The 14398-nt window shown below is 45.9% G+C and overlaps 1 protein-coding gene across 1 annotated transcript in view; it reads left to right on the top strand.

Annotated features, from left to right (window-relative positions):
• Positions 1-1455: 1455 nt before the first annotated feature.
• The window catches only part of LOC147710035 (uncharacterized), a 95164-nt gene continuing 82221 nt past the window's right edge, over positions 1456-14398 (top strand). Inside the window, exon 1 of the mRNA XM_086920700.1 lies at positions 1456-1765. Within this exon, the coding sequence (XP_086776826.1) occupies positions 1687-1765 (79 nt within the window). The 5' untranslated portion in view covers positions 1456-1686. The remainder of the gene's footprint in view (positions 1766-14398) is intronic.

The raw sequence follows: 14398 nt of genomic DNA on the forward strand, positions 1-14398 counted from the left end.
GGGAGGGAAGGGTCTGGGGTGGATACAGAGGTTTGGAGTGGAGGGGTGAGGGGTGGATACAGAGGTTTGGAGTGGAGGGGTGAGGGGTGGATACAGAGGTTTGGTGAGGGAGGGGTGTGGGTTTAATACAGAAGTTCGGAGAGGGAGGGGTGTTGGCTGGATACAGAGGTTTGGTGAGGGGGGTGTGGGTGGATACAGAGGTTTGGAGTGGAGGGGTGTGGGGTGTGGGTGTATACAGAGGTTTGGGGAGGGTGGGTGTGGGTGGATACAGAGGTTTGGAGAGGGAGGGGTGTTGGGTGGATACAGAGGTTTGGTGAGGGAGGGGTGTGGGTGGATACAGAGGTTTGGTGAGGGAGGGGTGTGGGTGGATACAGAGGTTTGGTGAGGGAGGGGTGTGGGTGGATATAGAGGTTTGGTGAGGGAGGGGTGTGGGTGGATACAGAGGTTTGGAGAGGGAGGGGTGTTGGCTGGATACAGAGGTTTGGAGAGGGAGGGGTGTTGGGTGGATACAGAGGTTTGGTGAGGGAGGGGTGTGGGTGGATACAGAGGTTTGGAGAGGGAGGGGTTTTGGGTGGATACAGAGGTTTGGAGAGGGAGGGGTGTTGGGTGGATACAGAGGTTTGGTGAGGGAGGGGTGTGGGTGGATACAGAGGTTTGGTGAGGGAGGGGTGTGGGTGGATACAGAGGTTTGGAGAGGGAGGGGTGTTGGCTGGATACAGAGGTTTGGTGAGGGAGGGGTGTGGGTGGATACAGAGGTTTGGAGTGGGGGTGTGGGGTGGATACAGAGGTTTGGTGAGGGAGGGGTGTTGGGTGGATACAGAGGTTTGGTGAGGGAGGGGTGTGGGTGGATACAGAGGTTTGGTGAGGGAGGGGTGTGGGTGGATACAGAGGTTTGGAGTGGAGGGGTGTGGGGTGGATACAGAGGTTTGGTGAGGGAGGGGTGTGGGTGGATACAGAGGTTTGGACGGAGTGGGGTGTGGGGTGTGGGTGGATACAGAGGTTTGGGGAGGGTGGGTGTGGGGGTGCTTTCATCGGTGAATGAATACAGAGAGACTCGGTGACTGAGTGAATGGGTGAATTAGTAAAGTTAACATCAGATGGTTTGGTTCATGGTGAAGGGTGAGTGGGTGGTTGAATAACCTAGGAGCAGTGACGGGATCTCCGGGGAGGGATGGATGACTCGGTGGATGAGTGAATATAAATGAAGCTGTGATGGCGGGGGCAGGGGTGCCTCGGAGGCCGCCTCGCCTGCGGCCTCTCATCTGCCCCTCCCTCGTGATTCACCCTCCATCTCACAGGTGACCTCCCTCCCACCCTCCCTCCCTCCATCAGTCACCGAGAGACACTCCTGGGGCCCTTCAAACAGGTCTTGGTGCAAGAGTGGGCGTGGCCTAGGGAACCGCTCACCTGTTAAAACAGCACCGCTGCTTACACGGGAGAAAGTTACACGTCCGATAACTGCAAGATCAACATCGGCGCCAGCCCTGCGGGAGCCTCATTCTGGAACCAGGAGCAGCTCCTTGAAGTGCCGCCTCCAGGCGCTGCGTGGCTGCTGACCCTCGAGGCCTGCACCAGGTACAGGACAAGCCAAGGGTCGAGGCTGCCTGGGAAACCCCACACCAGAGGACGAGGGTCTGTGGATTGCCAGGGGTCAGAGAGCAAGAACCGAGGTCAGCCCGCGCCAGCATGACGTCCAGCCGGAGACCGTCCGTGGGGCCCCTCCCGAGGGCCCTCCTCCTGCTCTTCGTGTGTCTGCAGGTGCCAGGTAGGTCTGTGGACAATCTCGGAAGGAGAGGGCTTTGTATACCGCGGGTGCCGGGTGGGTCTGTGGACAATTTATGAGACAGAAGGCTGGTGGTGATGGGTCTGTGGACAGTCTCTGGAGCAGAAGAGTTGTGGTGTGTGCCTTGCCCTGGTGGGTCTGTGGACAATCTCCGATAAAGGAGGAGGGTGGTGATGAGTCTGTGGACAGTCTTTGGTAGAGAATGTGTCTCTCCACAGACCCTACCACAGACCCGGACAGTGTCTGATAAACAAGGAGGGTGGTGATGGATAGGGTGGTGTGGACAGTTTCTGGTAGAGAAGTGTGGCGGTGATGGGTCTGTGGACAGTTTCTGGTAGATAAGGGTTGAGGTGTGTTCCTGTAGGATCTGTAGACTGTGTCTGATAATCAAGGAGGGTGGTGATGGGTCTGTGGACAGTCAATTCAATAATCTTTATTTCGTTGCAATTGCATCATAAAAGATATACAAAACACATAATATATATGCAAAATACATCATATACGTGGCCACATTATCGTCAACAGTATACAAAAGTGTGCAATTCAAAAAGTGCTAGTGCTTTACCAAATACTATCCCTGAGCCTTCACAGCTAGATCACGGGAGTGGGCTTGAAACACACATCAATAAATATAATTAAAAAAAGTTTAAAATATTTACACAGTTAAAAAAAGATTAAATTGGGTTATAACAGCCAGACATTTAAAATGGCAGTGACAATTTTTGTCTAATGAATTTTACTGCCAGGAGGAATCTACTGATACCAAACACTATTACTTGACTAGTGTCCGTAGTTAATATTCTTCCAGCTTCCTTATGCGAAGTTGTTCCAATGTTACGGCACAATGGCACTATCCATTTTTTTCTAGTTTCCACATAACTTGGACAGAAAAACAAAATATGAAGAGTGTCTTCTCTTGCATTATTTGTGCATAGGGTACATTTATCACTACTAACGTTCCCCCATTTTGACTCGGTTTCTCGTGTTCTTAGTATACCATACCTATACTTTAAGTACAAGGTTTTCGCTAATGGTGGCTGAATCTCATCAAGAAACATTTCAAACTGGGCTACATTTTTCACCAGTAAAAATTTTTCGGTTAAAGGGCCATGTGCTCGAACATATACAGCATCATGACTCACAAAGGCCCAAAAAGAAAGTTTAACTATTTTCTTTGAGGACACATTCAATGATTCCGGCTGACTCCAAAAATGGGATAAACCCAATTTTGTTAACCAGCTTTTAACGTGTTTGAACCAAGGGATCTTGTTGCTCGTGTCCAGTTTCAAAACTTCAACCAATCCATTTTTATATTCAGTTAGCTCTGGGGTAATCCACAACCTGACCCATAACAATAATGGTCTTAATATTGGACAGTCTTTGGTAGCGAAGGGTTGAGGTGTGTTCCTGGTGGTTGGTATTGACAGTGACTCTTTCTTAAGAAGGCTGAAGGCGGTATCAATATTAACTCTTTTCCTATAATCTCAATAGCAGTAGCCATAATGACTGTTTGGCAGTAAGTCTGAGGGTGGTTTCAACATTGAGTCTTTCTCTATAGAGAGGGTTGTAACCACAGAGAGCACATCAGTTCCCTCACCAAAGGAGCGAACTTCCAACTCAGCTTACTTAGGAAACTTAAACCCTTCCTCCCGGCTCGTGACCTAAAGGTTGCAGAACAAGCATTGGTGATCTCAAAGCTGGACTATGATAGCGCAACACTTGCGGCCTGCCTAGAGTGAGGACGGCTCCTCTTAGGGCTACTCTCCACTCAGCTGTGAAGCTCCTAACTGGCACAAAAAATACCATCACATCTCTCAGGACTTTCAGGAACTGAATTGCCTGCCATTTGAAGCTCGGATACAGCTAAAAGTAGCATGCATGGCTCACAAAGCCATTCACTTCAAGACCCAGCTGTACCTCACGCAGAAATTGGAGCTCTCCTGTGGTTCTGGAGCCTCCAGAAGCTCCAGTACCCTTTTGATTAAACCACAAAAATTCAAAAAATATAAGACCTATAACTGAGCCTTCTCAGGGATGGCTCAGGGGATCTGGTACTCCCTTCCCCCCGAAGTCAGGGTGAACCCTTCCTCTGTCTTCTTCAAAAAAGAAGCCAAGGGGCTCCTGATGAAGACGTTTCTGCCTCAGCCTGGCCCCTTCCTCTGATTCCGGGTCCATAGCCGTTGACTTCGGCCCAGCCACCTGGTTCACGAATATGTAGGACAATTCTAGACTGTGATTTTGTCGCTTTGTTGATTCTGTTGTGGTTTGCTTCCCCTCACGAGAATGTTGGGCAATTTTAGATGTTGAATTTGTTGCTTTGTTTATTCTGTTTTGTTTGCTTACACCCCTTGTGATGCATAGTCTGTAAAGCGCTTTGATACCCTCGGTGGTCATGTTTGCGCTATATAAAATGTTCAAAATAAATAAATGAATTAAGTGATCCCTCACTCTGGAGATGTTGGGGGAGTTTTCAATCCTGTACCTCCCAAAAGACTGGTTGAAACTAAATGGGCAGACGGCCAGGAGTTTGCGTAAGCACCTTATCTGAGACATATTCTAATGACATCACCCTACTCTGAGGCCAACGCCTCGTGGCTATCCTTAAAATTGGTAGGCAAATGAAGGCAATTATGAAACATGGCTGATTAGTATTTCCACAGATAATAAGATTATCGAAAGGGAAGATGACATATGAATATTGAAGTGAATTAACTACACAAACTTGAAAAACTTGGTGCTTGGGTGAAACCAGCTGATAAGTGTTTCACCCTAGAAAGGTGTGGGGAGGTTACGTGCCCATACAGACACTAAGGGCCACAATGGCTGGTGCCTGGCTGGCACTGGGTCAGGGGCGTCTCACCCAAAGGTGGGGGCAGACATGCCCGTAAGAGACTAAGGGCCCCCGTGGCTGGTGTCTGGGTGGCACTAGGTCAGTGATGTCTCACCCAAAGGTGGGGGCTGACATGCCCGTAAGAGACTGAGGGCACCCATGGTTAGTGCCTTGGTAATACTGGATCAGCAGCGTCTCACCCAAAGGTGGGGGGCTGACATGCCCGAAGAGACTAAGGCCCCCCATGGTGCCTGGGTGGCACTGGGTCAGGGGCGTCTCACCCAAAGATGGGGGCTCACATGCCCTTAAGAGACTGAGGGCCCCCATAGCTGGCGCCTGGGTGACTCTGGGTCAGCAGCGTCTTACCCAAAGGTGGGGGGCTCACATGCCCTTAAGAGACTAAGGGCCCCCATGGTGCCTGGGTGGCACTGGGTCAGGGGCGTCTCACCCAAAGATGGGGGCTCACATGCCCTTAAGAGACTGAGGGCCCCCATAGCTGGCGCCTGGGTGACTCTGGGTCAGCAGCGTCTTACCCAAAGGTGGGGGGCTCACATGCCCATGCAGAGACTGAGCTACTAAACACCACTGGGTATGGGCTCCCAAGCAGCAAGGCCAAGCCACTGTGTTATGTACTATATAATAGAGAAATGCCAATGCTGCCTATCTCAATTCACTGTCTGTTTTTAATCTCAACTTTGACTGGAACATAAAGTGAGGGGACCTTAGTTTCTTGAATCAATCCTATGTTTTATTTTATTTTACTTAATTTGAGTTATTTTGATCATTTTTATCAGATTTTTACATTTCAAAAAGACCTTATGACATACAATATATGAAAAAACATTCTGTACAATAAAACATTCCCCTCCAAACAATCACACTCACTATCACTACAGATCTCAGTCAAGCACTCTCAGACATACTTACAATCATACCATTCCTATTTACATCATCAATCAAATTATTTCAAAACAAACTTTTTTTATATATAGCCATAGATTATAATGTAAACATGACTCTATAATCTACAAAATTCCATTCATTAGTTGATGTTCTTATGGCTTTGAGAACACAAGGTCTACGCGTTTCAAACTCTTCTTATTGTGGAGTTCTCATGCGGACCACACACTGTAAATGAAGAGGGGAGACCCGTATTGGGTGTCTGCTTCTAACCATATTGGGATTGACTAGATGGCTCAACATCCACCTACATGCATCTTACCTCCATATTTTGAAACAAATAAATTGTAGTGTTCCTCAGACCCATAACGCGGGACAATCTAAATGACATGAAACACAGAGCTCAGCCGAGCTGTACCAACATATATGCCTTCGGACAAAGCGTTAAAGAATCAAGCACTACTCACTGTTTCTTCGTGATATTCACACACTCTACCCTGTAACAGAACATGGGGAATGTGGTTAGGAGAATTATCTACTGAATGATCTTTTATGGGGTTTCATAAACTTTCTGTCTGCATTTTAAATCAATTCTTACCTAATCGTTTTCTTAATCGGTAGGTGTGGGTAGAAGGGATTTGTTTGTATCGATGGCACCCCTGAAAGAACAAACAAAGGTTTGTGTCAACCAGAATAGCATTGCGCTCGATAATGTAATTGTGACTGTTTCTGGCTTCAACCGGAGAAGTTAGGGATCAATGCGATAGCATTGCGCTCGGAAATGTATTTAAGAATGCTTCTGGCATCTCTCTCCAAGAATCCTGAGTGTGGCCCGGGGATTCGTCGGGTAAGTTAAGGAACGGTCTTGAGCATAACTCGGAGCTCAGTCCTAGCGCTTACCTTAGTCACGGGCAGTTTTCGATGTGCGCCGGCTCCTGCAGCTCAATTCTAGCGCGGCCACTTGTTCTGGCTTAGACGCGCCGGGCTTTGGTATATCCGGGTCTTCCGGGTCGCGCCATCTTAGAATGTGTAGTTTTTACAATTTATTTGTTGTAGCAGGCCCTTTGTGTGATGTTCAGTGGATTATACGCGCTAGTGAATAATTGTTTAGTATTATAAGCTCGGTTTACCGACTTATTCGATATGTCATTAAATTTCATGGGTGCCATCTTGTAGTGTATAAGAGGTGAGTGGTAGTCGTTATTTTGGATTCATTTCTGGTAACTAGAATATGCAGCGCAAGGTGGTTAGAAGTCTCTTCCTCATGAGTCCCTGTTGTAGATTCAGTTCAATATTGAAGTGGTCATTCTTAGCATGCAGTGATGTTAATAGTGCGTTCCTCAGTCCTTTTTGTACTTATCATAGTTTGAAATCAGTTATGGTCCATAGGGCTCTATGTGTTATTGTCAAAAAAGTCCTTCCATGTGGCTAGGTGTCTCTCTTTAGGATAATTTGTACATTTCAGAAAGTTCGTTTAACCCTTCTATTGCTGAATTAAATTTGACAATCATCATTGCCTCATGTCTTGACAGTTTTGCCTCCAGATCACCTCCTCTCTTGTCCTGCTCCACTTTGGCGATCACTGTCCATCGTAACTCAGTTTCTGTATGGTTCTTGAGTTGCCAATGATGTACCAAGGGTGCATTGGGCACCTTCCGTTTTATTCTCGATTTATGCTGTTGAATTCTAGTTTTGATTTCCTGATTGCTTTTGCCAATGTAAAGCAAATCACACGGGCATTTCACTCCATATATCACGTAACGTAACTTGCAATTAGTGGATGCTTCATTCTTCCATGTGATTTCCTTATGTTTGAAAATAGTGCCTTCTTCAGTGGTCGCACAACAATTGCAGCTGCCACATTTGTGGTGGCCTTGGATCGGTGGCAACCCAATCATGGTTCTTAGGGTCACTTGTTCTCTGGAAGGCATTGATGCTCTTACGAGTTTGTTTGCTATACTGGCTTCTTTTCGAAAAGCAAATAGAGGTGGTTTGGTGAATTCTTCATTTCGATTCTTTATCAAATGCCAGTTGCTATTGACTACCTTCTTTAGCATGTTTGAGTTGGGGCAATATGTTGTTACAAGTACCATTCGGTCTATTTTTTGCTTAGCCTTCTTCTTCAAAAGGCATTCCCGTGGTGCCCACCACGCTCATTTCATACACGTCTGAGCAATTTTTTGGGGTATCCACGCTCAATCAAATTTGCAGTCAGCTTCTCAGAATGTTTAATGAATTCAGTTTTTGTTGGCAATTCCAACGAATCCGAAGGTATTGCCCGTAGGGAAGGTTCTCCTTTAGGCTGCGGGGGTGATTGCTAGAAAAGTGTAGTGATCTGTTCCGATCTGTTTCTTTTTTGAAGAGAGTTGTTATTAAACCTCCTTCCTCTGATGGATAGATCTCAACGTCAAGGAAAGGCATTTTGTTCCTGGAGTAATTGAGGCTGAATTTGATTTCATGTGTTCTATTATTCAACCATCCACTGTCCACACAAAGAAGACATCGTCGATGTAACGATTCCAATTTTTGATCCATAGGCTGAAAGGGTTGTTTTCATAAATAAATTTCTCCTCATAGCTTGACATAAACAATACTGCTAGTTCAGGAGCAAATGAACATCCCATTGCTACGCCCCCTACTTGGAAGTAAAAGTCTCCATCAAAACTGAAATAGTTGCGTTTCAGGGCGAACTCTGCAAGTAAAACAATAAATTCAGTTGGCACCTTTTGTGGTTTCTCTCTTGTGTCCAGTATTTTTCTTAGAATTTGTATACCCTCATCTTGTGGTATTTGGGTATACAAAGGTGTTATATCCATTGTTACCATCCAGTGATTATTTCTATCAAATTCGATGTCACTCAATTTGTTAATAAAGTCCATTGTATCTCTGATGTATGATTCTACGTTTGGCAAGAATGGCTTTAAGAAAAAGTCCACAAATTTGGATATTGATTCCATTAGAGATTCGCACCCTGAAACGATGGGGCGTCCATGTTTTTTTTTTTCATTTTTATGGACTTTTGGCAAGATGTAAAATAGGGGAATTTTTGGATGTTTGATCTTTAAGTATTCAGATTCCTTTTTGCCAAGAAAGCCATGTTGGAATGCTTCATCTATGATTGAGTGTAATTCATTTTTTAATTCTGGTGTGGGGTCTTTATTAATCTTTCGGTAACAGTTCACATCGCTTAGTTGTTTTTTCACTTTCTCAATGTATAATATGCGATCCCATACAACAAGGGATCCCCCTTATCAGCTTGTTTAATATTTACTGATGTATCTTTCTTCAGGGTGGTTAATGCCATGGATTCAGATTTCGTTATATTATGTTTTATCCATTTTCTCTTCTTCTCCTTTTCTGAGATTGCGGACAAGATTGTGCGTTCAAAAGTTATCACTTCTTTAGGTATTTTGTGATTTGGAGGGCAAAATGTGGATTTATTCCGGAGGCCAGTTGTTTCAGTCCCTGGGTCTATTGGATTTTCTGAAAAGAAGGTTTTTAGCCTGATTTTTCTACAGAATTCGATTGTTTCTGTCTTTAGTTTAACAAAATCCGTTCTTTTGGTCGGAAAAAATGAGAGTCCTTTTTGAAGGACCCTTTCCTCTTCTTCTGTGAGGGTTTTGTTGGAAAGGTTGAATATCAGAGAAGGTGTCAATTTTTGTAATTTTGGCGTCGGGTCGACATTTCCCAGGGTTGATTGTATCTTACTTTTCCTCTGGTTTTTGTCTGGCCTCTCGCTAAAAAATTAGACCCTTGTTGATTCTGTCGGAATGATCCTCTTCGACTATTGTTAGTCCGAGGGTCTGTATTGTCTCCCTCACTACTGCTTCCTGATGAAGAGGTGTCGGAAAATGTAATATATTTATTTGTTGATCTCCCTTGGTAGTCTTGCAAATATTTGCATGATTCAGGGCGGGAGTAAAAATCCGATTGTAGGTAAGGGTAGACTTTTTCCAAGTTAAAGTTTTTTTGGTCCTTCTCACATTGATTTGTTTTTTGATTGATCATATAGTCTTTAAAATCGCAGATTTCCTTTTCTACTTTCTCTAACAATGATTTAGCATCCGTTATTTGTTGATTTGTTGAAATATTTGATACCAGACTCTCAATTTCCTCCAATTGGGCTTTAGATAGTCCTACAATTGCAATCACCGGCCTCCCTCGGCTCAGGCAAGGACAAGTCTGCTCTCTTCCTCAGCACCGCCAAGCTGGCACGCAACCAAACTTCCTTCTCACTTCTGCCGCCCTCCGGACAGGGAACTGTGACAGTGATGTCCATGAACTTCACAACTAACTGCCCACTGTGCTTTGCAGGTGTCCATCTAGTACGTCATCCCCCTGTCTATCCTATTCTGTACCGCTGGCTGACCAGCAACCAACAAGCCCCTATCAGGTAAACAACACCACTGCCACTGGCCTGGTGTCCCCTGTCTAGCATTTGGCCTCACACCCTTACTTAGACCTACTGGGGACATAATCACTATCAAGGTCATGCCAGGCGGCTCACTCCCATGACGCCGACCCTACTGTAGGCTAACAAACTCCTCGCATGTTTAGCCTCACTGGAAAGACACGTAACTTCCAAACCCATGGAAACCTAATTGTAAGACCCTCACCTCTAAACTATGCCTGCGAACTGCGTTCTGGTGTTGGCTTAAAACACTGTGTTGAGGATCTCCTCATGTTTGACCCATGTACAAGACGTCCCCCTGTGCCTGGCCTTCGATGGACCCTTTGAAGCTTGCAACAAGCAGCCTATACCACTATATATACAAGTTGTGCAACTAGATAAACTAATCCTTCCTCTTACTTCCTGGCATGTGTACCCTGCCAGAGGAATCCTTAATTAGAACCTGAAAAAAGCTAATTAAATACTATCTAGGTGAAAGCTCACCCAAGCACCTAGCCACGGGCCCCCCATTGCGTGTCAACCCCTGTTGTTGATTTTTAGCTGTTAAAATTGCCTGCCCACTTCCGGACCCTTCACGTGAAACCAGCCAAAACCAATCGCTTACATGGCCCGACATGTTCCAACCTGTGTCCCATGAGTTAACATGTTAGAGGCTTACGATATCAGCCTGATCCAGGGTGGAGGCAGAGCTGAGAGGTCTTAGTGGGATCAGACTGGAGGAGGTATGTGCGTGGCTAATGCAGGCCCAACATTCTGTGCAGCCTAATAAAGCATCCCCATAGTGCAATGGGCCAGAGTAAAGGAAACTGGCAATGCTGAGGTACCACTAAGGGATTGTCTCAGTGTGGGCCCGGATGCAGCAGTTAATGTGCGGCTTGTGCAGGCCCAACTAATCTGCCGGGCTGTCTAGCTAGTTCGGGTAATGTGCTGAATATTGCCTGGTGTATAGCCGCTAAGCCAATTGCCTCCCTGTAGTTTACAAAAGGAGCACTTCACTTACAACAGTCAAAGCTGCTTCGTTGCCCATGGTAAGGAAGCCTCAGTTGAAGCTTTCTTGCACAGCCAACCACAAACTAGCCACCCCTTTTCAGAGCTATACACGTATGACTGCTATGTGTGACATTTCCATTATTTCAGTGCACGAAGAGTGACCTTGAAAGACTAAGAAAGGCACTTTCTTGCTAGCACACAACATTGAGGATGAGGGAGACCCAATGTCAGAATTGCGCCCCTCAGACCCACAAGGTTCTGGGCAGACCACGGATATAAGGCTGCTTTTGTCAGACATTCCCTAGCTTGGAGTGCGCATGTGTGAGACAGTGACCTATGCCCGAACCCATGGGCGTAAAAGTGCCTGGTCTTGAAGAGACTGCGTAGCTCAGAAGGGACAGAGTATCACAAAATGACACAGTCAGTCAGAACTGCCCGGCCCCGTGAGACCGGAGATTTTAAAATAAGTCCTCCATGTAGCCAGGAAACCTCCGGTGTCAGTGCGCTTTATAAATGCAGCCTAACATTAACATTAACATTAACATGTACCCCACAAAGAGGACCCGACCAGTCTTCTACCATTCTGCCCATGAGGTTACTTGTCCAGTCACCAGGGGCTGTGGCCCGACAGGAAAGTAAGACTTTGTTGCTGTTTGGTCATTGCCTAATGTTGTTAAACAATAACTGTGGGTATCGTGGAAGAAAACAAGATTCACCATTCTGAACTGATCAGCCTGTGCCAAGGGAGTAATCCCAACATGGGTTTTTCCAATATGCTACAGGTCTCGGAGCACCCACCCGTCCCTCAGTGGATGGGGCCTCAGTTGTTCAAACTGCTAATAAAATTATTAGAGAACAAACGGCACCGCAATCCATGAATGCACATGAGTTGCATGATCTGCCCAAATCAACCCGTTGTTGAGTTGAAAACACATTTCCAATTATCTGTCCCATGAAATGCATGATTAGTCCTTGTTCTGCCACTGCATCCAGTGCGAACACCCCCATTATTGCACCGTAAACACATTGTCCAGACTCAACAGTAAGAGAGAACATCCAAATACTGCACCGGGCTACGTACTATGTCCCGGCTCCCAGTGAACTATCAATCTATTACTTTCATGAGTGTAATCAGGCGCATTACACCATGGATATTAATGACAACTGGGGAGAACCTGGGAGTCCCAGACCCTAGCACACTGCCCCAGCGTGCTATGATCCTGATACCTGCTGATAATTCATGTGGCCCCCCATGTGGGTAGGGATGTTCTCCAGCGCAGTTCCTGCATTGGAGACAGAAAACAATCATCAAAAGCACACACCCCCGATCCACAATCCGCATTCTCAGCAATGAGACCTGGCCCTCAATGCCTCACACGCTACCCAGGCCAGTTGGAAGTTACGAGCACTAATGTGTCCGCATTACCTGCACACTTCCAAAATTAAAGTTGTCATCTCTATTATTTGAAGGGAGGCCTTTCAGTAACGAAATAATTTTCTCCTTGACACTGGAGGTGTCTTCCCAAGTAATGAAGCCTTGAGAGTCTGCCCATTATGGCCGTGTAGGCCTCTAACCTAGTGTGTCCTCTATTGTCGCATGCACCCGTCACCAATCTCTGGTAACACACATCTTGCTACCTGTTCTCGTCTGTTTTGTTCCGGCGCTAGCACGAGTTGCACCAATGCCTCCTAATGTTTGTTCTTACGTTGGACTGTCTGCCAAGAATGTACCAATGTACCTCACTCGTACTATTTAAGCCATATAAACCAGCACACATGACCCATTCTCTTCCTGTAGTGCCCAGATTAGACCTCTTCGACTGTCCTCTCATGTTGTCACATTGCTTCGCGTAACTTCGCGTTTGCTTTAATACTGAGATCACCTATGGTAGTGTCAGTTCTGTCCCCCTGTTACGTGTTCCGACCCATCCGGCAAAGTCTGTGCTAACCAACGCCAGGAGCATGGAGCTGCAGAGACCTGCAAACCAGGTTCCTATCCCCTCTGTAATAATAAACAGCCTAATCGGCGGCGAGCCTCTACACTTGAATCATGGATCCGTCATTTAACGCTTTACTGATGGGATAAATCTATGTTTGCTCCCCACGAGTTCCGCTTCAAGATGTAAAGAGTTCATGCACTAATAACCATATGCAAAGCAAATACATCCTTGTGGTCCCACGCTGTTCAGGGTTAACTTTTGATTCCTTGATAGCAATATTACCATCGCCTCAGCACAACATACCAGAAATGATGGATGAAGGCGCATTTCCGACACCACCCATCGTACACTCTTAGACTGATCAATGATGATACCATCCATCAGATATTAACAGATCTCACTCAAAGTTATGCTATATGCATTGCATGGCTGTATGTGATATAGAGTAACTTCTTAACTCGTCCCCTCACAATTCTTCCCAGAAACACATCCTCCTCACGGGCCTTCCAAACTGACCTCAAAGTTATCCTCCTATGAAGACACGTCTCACTTTACTGCATGCCCTCTCCAATATCTGAAGGCAGACCTTTCATTAATGACACTAAATTTAACTTTGACTATGGAAGTGTCTGCCCAGTGTGCTCATGTTGTTGAAAGTCTGTCATTTATTGCAGTATATTCATACTACCTGTGCTTGGTACACGTGTGTAACATGCCCATATTACATTACACTGTATGCCACCTTTGACGATGTGTTTGCTTCCGGTACTTGCACAAGTGCCACCGTCGCCTACATAGCGTTCGTTCATGTGTTTAGACTGTCTGCCATGTGTCGCTGTAATTGACCTCTACTTGTACTTTCAGAGCTTAGTTACCAGTACCCCAGTCACTTTATCCCCTAGTGATGTAGTTTGGTGACTCCTGTAATGTTACTTCTCAATTCTCAACTCGACAGGAGCAAAGATGTTACATCAACTCAACCTTTAGTTATGCTCCCTGATTTACTCCAGACCTAAAACCTGACTCTCTTACCTCCATCCAGCCACGTCGCAGTGGAAGAATAAAGTAAGACCAATCCACCCATCAGTACCTCATCCTTGGGTAGCCACCTAGGGAGAATAGGAAACCCTCAAAAAAATCAATGGTTGTTGGAATGCGGTGTATATGTTTCATCCGCCCCACATTGAGATTATGGCAGTTATCATAGGGTGTTCCTGTTTGTGTCGACTGCCAGCCTCATCCAGAGGCACCTCCAGTCTCGAGTGCAGTGTCCAGAGACAAAAAGGATTTCCCCACAAAAATCCTTTTTGTCTCTGGACACTGCACTCGAGACTGGAGGTGCCTCTGGATGAGGCTGGCAGTCGACACAAACAGGAACACCCTATGATAACTGCCATAATCTCAATGTGGGGCGGATGAAACATATACACCGCATTCCAACAACCATTGATTTTTTTGAGGGTTTCCTATTCTCCCTGAACCAAAGGTCGAGTAGTGTTACAAGTGTCCATTTTTTTCTTGATTAATTGCATCTACTACCCTGG

Source organism: Lissotriton vulgaris, chromosome 5 (genome assembly GCF_964263255.1).
Source record: "Lissotriton vulgaris chromosome 5, aLisVul1.2, whole genome shotgun sequence".
NCBI classification, from domain to species: Eukaryota; Metazoa; Chordata; class Amphibia; order Caudata; family Salamandridae; genus Lissotriton; species Lissotriton vulgaris.